This window comes from Aquila chrysaetos, chromosome 15, assembly GCF_900496995.4.
Source record: "Aquila chrysaetos chrysaetos chromosome 15, bAquChr1.4, whole genome shotgun sequence".
In the NCBI taxonomy this organism is placed as follows: Eukaryota; Metazoa; Chordata; class Aves; order Accipitriformes; family Accipitridae; genus Aquila; species Aquila chrysaetos.
In genome coordinates this window covers 28,104,479-28,113,867 of record NC_044018.1, presented here as the reverse complement: position 1 = coordinate 28,113,867, position 9,389 = coordinate 28,104,479, and the positions used below count along the sequence as shown (strand labels likewise).

The following is a 9,389-nucleotide window of genomic DNA, read 5'->3' as shown; positions in this document are numbered from 1 at the left end:
TCTCGGAGCGGGGGGCCTGGGACCCCCAAACGGGGCTGCTTCACTCCCTCCCTGTGACTACGGCTCAGGGGGGAAAAGGGGGACATGGGTGGGCACCCAGGGGGGTGTCCCCTCCTCCCTGGGTGACTTGGGGCCTCTCTGGCCCCACTTTTGGCACAGCAAACCCCACGGGCGGACGATCCCATGGCTTTTCGGGGTGCAGAGGGAGCCGAAAATAAAAGGCTCCCACACTTTTCCCCCTAGCCGCACCCCAGGGCTCAACCGTCCTACGAGACACTGGAGAATCCCGGAGAATCCCGCAGGGCTGAGCCTGGGGCAGCTCCCGGATCCGGGCGATGTAGGACAGACGTGATGGGAGCCGTCACTTGGATCCTGGAGAGAACCTTGGTTTGGGGGAAAACACCGCAGGATTTGGCCAGTTGGACTTTGAATGCCGCCGGCCACAGCCTCGTTACAGCCAGCGCTAACGAGAGTTGTAATTAACACCCCTGCAGGCTGGTGTTGGGGACCCTAAAAGACACCCCACAACGCATCGCATGGCACGGGGCTGCACAGTTGCGGGCTGGGACAGATCCTGACACTGTCCTGACACTGGGACAGACCCTGGCGCCCCAAGACGGATCCCGGCAGCCCTGGCAGTGGGGGGGGGGACACTTCTCCAGGTCCCCCACATCCCCATGGGCAGCAGCTCCCGGCACCGGTGTTTACCAAAACAACTCTGTATTTCAAAGGTTTTATTCCAGCAGCGGAGCCGGCAGGAGCCCCCCGGGGGGGGGCCAGGCCCCCCTATTTCCCACCCCACAGCTCCGATGGGGACATGGGGGGGCCAGGACAGATGGAAGAGGGGGGTGGGGACCAGGGGGGGTTGGAGCCCTCGGTGGGGACGGGGAGGGGGGCACTGGCTCAGGTTGCCCTGGGGTGGTAGGGGTTGCTGGGGGTCCCATCCGCCTGCGGGCCGGATCCGGCCACCAAAGGCTCCTGCGGAGGGACCCCCCCGGGGAGGGGGGGTGCTCAGCTGGCCAGGACGTCGGAGGACTCGGACACCAGCTTGCCGTCGCGGGTCTCGATCTTCTTGATGACGATGGCGCGGGACTTGGTGAGGGGCGAGCTCTCCAGGGCGGGGGGGGGCACAACGTAGCCGGCGCTGGCGAAGGAGGTGCCGAAGCCCCCCCCGAAGCCCCCGCCAAAGCCGGCTGCTGGGGGAGAGGGACCAGCCGTGAGCGTGGTGGTACCGGGGGGGTGGCACCCAAGTAGGGGGGGGGTCCCAGTCACCCCCCTGCCTTACCCGAGTACCCCGTCGTCTTGGTGTGGATGCTCAGGTTTTGCATGCCGGACTCCAGCCTGCCAGGAGAAATTTGGGGCGGGGGGGGGGGGGACACACAACACAACAGACAGGACACACGCCGAGTGTCAGGGTAGGGGCTAAGGGACATGCCAAAGGCCAGGTTGGGGGGGGGGGGGGAGCAGTGGCAGAGGGACACAGGGTCCTTCTGGTCCTGGCCACAGCCTTGAGCTGCGGATAGCCGGGGTGGGGCTGCGGGATGCCCAACAGATGCGGGATGTGGGATGCCCGGGGGATATGGGATGTGGGATGCCCAGGGGATATGGGATGCAGAGTGCCCATGGGATGTGGGATACGGGATGCAGGGTGCCCACGGGATGTGGCATACGGAACGCAGGGTGCCCATGGGATGCGGCATACGGGATGCAGGGTGCCCATGGGATGCCCACGGGATCCCTGGGGGATATGGGATGTGGGATGCAGGTGCCAGCAAGGCGGGAGTGTCCCCACCTGCTCTCCTCTCCCTCCAGCAGCTTCCTGTAGGTCGCGATCTCGATGTCCAGGGCCAGCTTGACGTTCATGAGCTCCTGGTACTCGCGGAGCTGCCGGGCCATGTCCTGCTTCGCCTTCTGCAGAGCTGCCTCCAGCTCGGCCAGCTTCCCCCTGGCATCCTTCAGGGCCAGCTCCCCGCGCTCCTCCGCCTCCGCAATGGCCGTCTCCAGGCTGGCTCGCTGCAAGGCACGGCCAGGGGGTGACCTGGAGAAGGGGCTGGGGGGTCCCCCGTGTCCCAGCATCCCCAGTGCTCCTGCACTCCCTGTGCCTCTGCATCCCCCAGCAGGCCCCATGCACCAGCATCCCTCACCCCCCAGCACCCTTCGCTCCCCCCAGCATCCCCCACACCCATCGCCCCCCAGAATCTCCCATGTCCCAGCATCCCCTGTCCCCCAGCATCCCTCACCCCTGAAAATCCCACATCCCAGTACCCCTCACCCCCCAGTATCCCCTGTAGCCCAGCATCCTTCATCCCCACAACCCCCAGCATCCCTCCCAGCATCCCCTACTCCCCATGTCCCACTATCCCTCACCCCTCCCAGCATCCCCCATGCCCCCCAGCATCCTGTGCCCCCACGCTATGACACACCCCCCCCCCCGCATCTAGGGGATATCGATCCCTCCTCCGATCTGGGGCTCCCAAGGGTAGGGTCCACAGGATTCCGCAGGCGGCTGCGGGAGGGGGGGGGCTCAAGGCCCAGAGGGGCCACGGGGGTGCTGGTGGGGGAGGGCGGCAGTGGGAGGAGCGGGCAGCGTCTCCCCCACTTTCCCGCCCCGGGGGCCATTCCCAGACCTGGTTCTTGAGCGCCTCGATTTCCGCCTGGATCCTCTGGATCAGCCTGTTGAGCTCGTTGATCTCGCTGCGGGTGTTGCGCAGGTCGTCCCCGTGCTTCCCGGCTGTCGTCTTCAACTCCTCGTACTGCAGAGACCGGAGCGGGCAGGATGGAGATGGGGTGCCCCCCCACACACACACCTCCTTCCCCCAGAACCCCCAAAATTGGGGAGAAAAGAGCCGGGACGTGCCCATGCCAGGAGGGACGCTCCGGGCTGGGCTGTGGTGGCTCCGGTTGGGTTTGGAGCCGGGATCTCTCCCACGCAGCAGCCGCCTGCTCCGGGGCAGGGAGGGTGTTTGCCCGGCTGGGTTGCAGGGTGAAGCCACAGGGAGGAGGAGGAAGGAGCCTGCGCTTCCTTCATCCCAGATCAGGGAGGAGCGGGGACCACCGGCAGCAGGGGGGCCAGGTTGGAGCATCCCGCATCCCGGGGCTGGTGCTCCGGCTCACCTTGATCTGGTACATGCTCTCGGCCTCGGCGCGGCTGCGGTTGGCAATGTCCTCGTACTGCGCCTTCACCTCGGCGATGATCCCGTCCAGGTCCAGGCTGCGGTTGTTGTCCATGGAGAGGACGACGGAGGTGTCGGAGATCTGAGACTGCAGCTCCCGGAGCTCCTGCGGGCAAGGAATGGCGTCCGGGCTGAGCACGGGCAACTCGGTGCACGTGTGGGCCCCCCCCCGAGGGAGGTGACCCCGTACCTCATCATAAAGCTGCCTCAAGAAATTGATTTCATCGGTCAAGCTCTCCAGCCGTGACTCCAGCTCCACCTTGTTCATGTAGGCTTCGTCCACGTCCTGGGGGCAGAGCAGGCAGCCCATCAGGCCGTCCCCGTCCCCGTCAGGCCGTCCCCGTCCCCGTCAGCCCCCCCCAGCCCATGCTGCCTGGCCCCTGCCAGACCCGGGGCCCCCCCTCACCTTTTTGAGCAGCACAAACTCATTTTCCTTCTCGGTGCGGTGGTTGATCTCTTCTTCGTACCTTGGGGAAGAGGGGAGGGCTTGGAGATGGGGATGGGGGGGACAGGTATACGGGGGATACAGGGATATGGGGATATGGGGACATGGGGATACGGGGACACGGGGGATACAGGGATGCAGGGACGTGGGGGGTATGGGGGATGCAGGGATGTAGGGATATAGCAATATGGCGATTCAGGGACATGGGGATATGGGGGATACAGGGATATGGGGGATACAGGGACATGGGGGTATGGGGACATGGGGATACAGGGGATATAGGGATGCGGGGGATGTAGGGATGCAGGGACATGGGAAGACTGGGATGCGGGGACATGGGGACACAGGGATGCAGGGACAGGGGGTCCCATCCACCCGGATGCCCCTCGCAGTGGAAGAACCACCCTCCCCGGGCAAAGCCACCCCGATGACAGCCGGAGGGGACGCTCCAGCCCCATCCCAGCATCCCCAGCTCCCCACCCCAAACACCTCAGCGACACGGTGGGACGCTGCACCCCAAGGCGAAGACGCCGACGAGGGGGCCCGTGCCGCATCCCCAACCGCCCCCACCGCACACGACACCCCGAGAAGGTGTCGCGGCCGCGGGGACGGGACTGACTTGTTCTTGAACTCCTCCACCAGCCCCTGCATGTTGCCCAGTTCGGCTTCCAGGCGCAGGCGCTCCTGGCCCAGGCCCTCGAGCTGGCGGCGCAGGCTGGCGATGTACGCCTCGAAGAGCCCGCTCATGTTGCTGCGGGTGGTCTTCTGGTTCTGCAGGAGGCTCCACTTGGTCTCCAGCATCTTGTTTTGCTGCTCCAAGAACCGGACCTGGGGAGGAGGGGGGGGGGAGTCAGCGTCAGCCCCCCCACCCTGCGAATCCCACCCTGGGGACGGGTTCTGCTGCACGAGGTGGGTCATGGAGATGGGTGCTCGGTGCTGGTTTGCAAGGGGCAGAGGGTGAGAGGGGTGGCAGGGGGCAGACCTGGGGTCCTGAATGCAAATGTGGGGTCCTGGGTGCAAATTTGGGGTCCTGGGTGCAAGCTGGATCTGGGGTGCAAGGCTGAGGGTCCTGGGTGCGAGGCTGGGGGTCCCAGGTGCTGGTTTGCAAGGGGCAGAGGGTGAGGTGGGCGAGAGGAGTGGGTGGCAGGGGGCAGATCTGGGATCCATAGGTGCAAGTCTGGGGTCCTGGGAGCAAGCTGGATCTGGGGTGCAAGGCTGGGGTCCTGGGTGCAAACGTGGAGGTCTTGGGTGCATGGCTGGGGGGGTCTTGGGCGCTGGCTTGCAAGGAGCAGAGGGTGGGGTGGGTGAGAGGGGTGGCAGGGGGCAGATCTGGGGTCCTGGGTGCAAATCTGGGGTCCCAGGTGCAAGCCAGGGGGTCTTGGGGGCAATTCTGGAGTCCTGGGGTGCAAACTGGGTCTGGGGTGCTTGTGGGGTCCTGGGGTGTAAGTCTGGGGTCACCGGGTCTGGGGTGCAAACCTGGGGTGCCGGGTGCAATCTGGGGTGCTGGGGTGCAAGTCTGGGGTCGCCAGATCTGGGGTGTAAACCTGGGGTGCCGGGTGCAATCTGGGGTTGCCCCCAGGGGAACCCCCGTGTCCCCCCCCAGCCCACGATGGGGCGAGGAGCCCAGCCCCAGCGGAGCATCCGGAAGCGGGTGCTGGGGAGGAAGGTGCTGGGTGCCGGCGGGAGTGGGGCACCCACCCCAGCACTGGCTGCTTCCTCGGTGGGGGATGCCCCCACTGCACTTGGGGGGGGGCAGGGAACGCTCCCCCCCCATCCCGTCCCATCCCAGCTCCTGCTCCGGCGCCGCTCCCTGCCTGCAGGCTCGGCCGCCATGTCCCCAGCAGTGGGAGGGGACCAGGGTGTCCCCACAGCCAGCTGCGTGTCCCCAGGGGGGCCAGGAGGTCCCAGAGGGGGGGCAAAATGTGCCCAAAGGGGGTCAGAGGGTCCCTGAGGGGGGCGATGGGGGTCCCAAGGGCGGCAGGAGGTCCCTGAGGGGGACAAAACGTGCCCAAAGGGGCCAGGGTGTCCCCGAGGGGGTCTGGATGTCCCCAAAGGGGCCAGGAGGTCCCCAAGGGGTCCAAAATGTGACCAAAGGGGTCTGGGTGTCCCCAGGGAGGTCTGGATGTCCCCAAGAGAGCCAGGATGTCCCCAAGGGGGTCAGGATGGACCTGAAGGGGCCAGGAGGTCCCACAGGGGGTCAGGAGGCCCCCAAGGGGGTCTCAATGTCCCCAAGGGGCTCAGGGTGTGCCTGACGGGGCCAGGAGGTCCCCAAGGGGCTCAGGAGGTCCCCAAGGGGGTCTCAGTGTCCCCAAGGGGCTCAGGATGGACCTGAAGGGGCCAGGAGGTCCCCGAGGGGGTCTCAATGTCCCTGAGGGTCTCAGGGTGTGCCTGACAGGGTCAAGAGGTCCCTGAGGGACTCAGGAGGTCCCCAAGGGGGGTCCCAGCCCTCTCCCTGCGGGGTCTCACCCCAGCCCAGCCCCACCTTGTCGATGAAGGAGGCGAATTTGTTGTTGAGGGTCTTGATCTGCTCCTTCTCCTCCTTGCGCACCCGCTGGATGCTGGGGTCGATCTCCAGGTTGAGGGGTGTCAGGAGGCTCTGGTTGATGCTGACGGCCGTGATGCCACCCCCCGTCCCAGGCAGGACGGCTGGACCCCGGTACAGCCCGGTTCCGTAACGGCTCCCACCGTAGCCACCGAAGGCTGAAGCCGTACTCATCCTCACTCCGGGGCCGGCGGTGTAGGAGTGGGAGCTGAAAGAACGGCCGGGTACGACCGAGCTGCTTCTCACCGTCTTCCTGGTGATGGTGACGGACATGGTGAGCGGGCAGGAGGGTCGTGAGATGGGCGAGAAGGTTGGGAGACGGGCAAGAAGTTTGGAAGAAGGGTGCGAGGGAGTTGCAAGATGGGCAAGGAAGTTGCGAGGAGGTTGCAAGGAGGTTGGAAGAGGGTTGCAAGGAGGTTGGAAGAGGGTTGCAAGGAGGCTGGAAGGAGGTTGCAAGGAGGCTGGAAGCGGGCTGGAAGCGGGCAGGGTTGCCGGGCAGGCAGGAGGGTGGTGGCAGGACAGGCAGGACGGGCAGGACGGGTTACGGGAGGCCGGATCCGGGGTGGGGTGAGCAGCTCCCGGTTTATACCCAGGAGCCGGGGGAGGAGAGCGGCTGGGAGAGCCGCCAGCCCCCGGGAAGCGGCACCGGCTCCTCCTTAACCCCTTCGGAGCCGCCGGGAGCCGCCTGGCTGCGGGGCTGGGGCTGGATCCTGCCCATTGCGGAGCAGCGGGGGGCGAGGTCTTGGGGTGTCCGGGGGGGTGAGACCCCCTCCGGGGCTGCGGGGGTGGGTGGTCGCCCCAAAATGTGGCTGGTGGAGACCCCCACCCCCCCCATTGGCACCCACAGACCCGCACCCAGCTCGGGGGTGAAACCCCCCTGGCTCGGCCCCGGCATGGGGCGAGTCCCCAACCCGTGTCCCCAAGGCACGTCCCCAGCCCCATGTCCCCAGCTGGGTCCCCAACCTGGGTCCCCACACCTGCGTCCCCAGCCCCATGTCCCCAGCTGGGTCCCCAACCTGGGTCCCCACACCTGCGTCCCCAGCCCCATGTCCCCAGCCTACATCCCCAAGCCGGCATCCCCACCCTCTGTCCCCAGCCCACGTCTCCAATCCTATGACCCCAAACCCTTCCCCAGACCCATGTCCCCAATCTACACCCCCAAGTCTGTGTCCCCATGCCCATGTCCCCAAGTCTGTATCTCCAACCCATGTCCCCAGCCTCACATCCCCAACCTATGACCCCAAGCCAGCATCCCCAAGCCCGTGTCCCCAGCACCATGTCACCAGCCTACATCCCCAAGCCCATGTCCCCAAGCCCCGAGCCAGCTCCACCAGTCCCTGCTCTCTGTGACCTCCTGCCTTCTGTACAAAACCCTGCCCTCAAAATGGGGAAAAACCCACAAAAAATGAAACATTGAGCATGTTTCTGGATAAAACCCAGGCTGCTCTCTGAGCCACTGGACCAAGGACCTGATGCCCCCCAGATCAGGATCAGGCCACCCATGCAGAGTCCCCGCCGTGCTGTGCCATGCCATGCCACGCTGTGCTATCTCTCCACCTGCTGCTCCGGATCTCGAGCAGGTTTTTGGCAGCACCCTGGCAGCAGGGAGTGCTGGGACAGGGGATGTAGAAGGGCACGGCGGCGGCAACGGCGGCTGGTCAGGACCGGGCTTGCCCCACGCGGGAGCAGCGGGCGCTGGGCCGAGACGGCACGCGGCACCCGGCACCTGCAGGCAGGGATTTGGAGGTTCACTGGGTTCATTTTGTCTTTGTTTCATTGTCTTTGGTGCGTCAGGAAGGGTGGCTCTGGGGCAGCAGCGGGGATGGCGACCGGGGATCCGGCTGATGCAGATAAACCCATGGAACCACTTCTTCACCCAACTCCACACCTCCTGGAGGAGGTAGACCCATCTCTCCTTCAGCCAGCCAGCTCTGGCCATCCCATCCATCCATGCACATGCCTATGTACCCACCTGTCCGCCTGTCCCTGGCCAAACCCAACCATCCACCCCTCCTTCTAGATCTCCATTCATCCACCTATCTCCATCCTTGGCCAGACCTGGCCACCCACCCATCCTCCTGGACACCTACCCATCCCTCCTGGACACCTATCCGTCCCTCCTTTCATCAAGCCATCTCTAGCCAGACCCATCCATCCATGCACCCTCCTAGACACCCATCAGCCTGTCCTTCCATCCATCCTTCCATCCACCCAGCCAGCCAGCCAGCCATCCTTCCCTCCAGCCAGCCATCCATCACCAGCCAGACCCAGCCATCTACCCATGCTTCTAGATAGTCACCCACCCTTCTAGATGCCCATCTGTCCATCCATCCATCCATCCATCCCAGGACAGACCCAGCCAGTCACCCATCCTTCCAGATACCTATCCATCCACCCATCCCTTCCTCCACCTGCTGATCCCTGGACAGTCCCACCTCCGTGGACCCACCGACCCACCCATCCCTGGGTAGATGCACCCAGCTGTCCATCTGTCTGTCCCTGCACAGCCAAAACCACCCCCCCTCCACCCCCAAATCCCCACACAGAGCCCGTGAGCCAGAAACCTCCCGGGCCAACGCTTGGATTGCCATCACCTTATTGAATTGCACCGGGGGCGGGGCGGAGACACGGCTGAGCTCCCCCAGCTTTGCAAGGGGGTCTCAGAGCCCCCCAGAGCTGTGACACCCAGGAAGGGGACACAAGTTCCCTCCCCATTCCTGCCCACAGGCTGAAAGTGGCCGTGGCCTGGGGAGGGGAGCTGCGAAGCTCTCCCACCCCCCCGAGAGGCTCCCCATGCCCCCCAAGAAGCTCTCCACCCCCCCCAAGAAGCTCTGCATCCCCTCAAGAAGCTCTGTATCTCCCCAAGAAGCTCTCCACCCCCCCAAGAACCTCTCCCACCCCCCCGAGAAGCTCTCCCCCCCCCGAGAACCTCTCCCACCCCCCCGAGAAGATCTGCATCCCCCCAGAGAAGCTCTCCATCCCCCCAGAGAACCTCTCCATCCCGCCCAGCTTCTCTTATCACGAAGGAATTTGCAACTCAGGCAAATACCTCCCTCCCCACCGAGATACCGCTGGCAGGGAGGGAGAGGGGCCCTGGGTGGGTGCCAGGTTCCGGCAGGGTGCGGGACCCCCCGCCGGCCCCCGCGAAGCCCCCGAGTCCCCCCCAGCGCTGCTCAGGATCGGTGGGAGAGGCTCAACCTGGAAGCCGAGGAGCAGCGGCGACTTCCCG

General features: G+C 65.5%; 1 protein-coding gene across 2 annotated transcripts; it reads right to left on the bottom strand.

Annotated features, from left to right (window-relative positions):
• Positions 1-904: 904 nt before the first annotated feature.
• On the bottom strand, positions 905-6,732 carry KRT8 (keratin 8). Of its 2 annotated transcripts, none has more exons than XM_030037377.2 (9): positions 6,101-6,732; positions 4,238-4,446; positions 3,580-3,640; positions 3,364-3,459; positions 3,115-3,279; positions 2,628-2,753; positions 1,793-2,013; positions 1,286-1,341; positions 905-1,196 (listed from the first exon to the last, which is right to left on the bottom strand). In XM_030037377.2, the coding sequence occupies exons 1-9, from the start codon at positions 6,431-6,433 to the stop codon at positions 1,012-1,014; spliced, it is 1,452 nt and encodes a 483-aa protein (XP_029893237.1). In that variant the 5' UTR covers positions 6,434-6,732; the 3' UTR covers positions 905-1,011. The 2 variants fall into 2 exon arrangements, with proteins under 2 accessions (XP_029893237.1, XP_029893238.1); XM_030037378.2 differs by having other exon boundaries at positions 905-1,193.
• Positions 6,733-9,389: the final 2,657 nt, after the last annotated feature.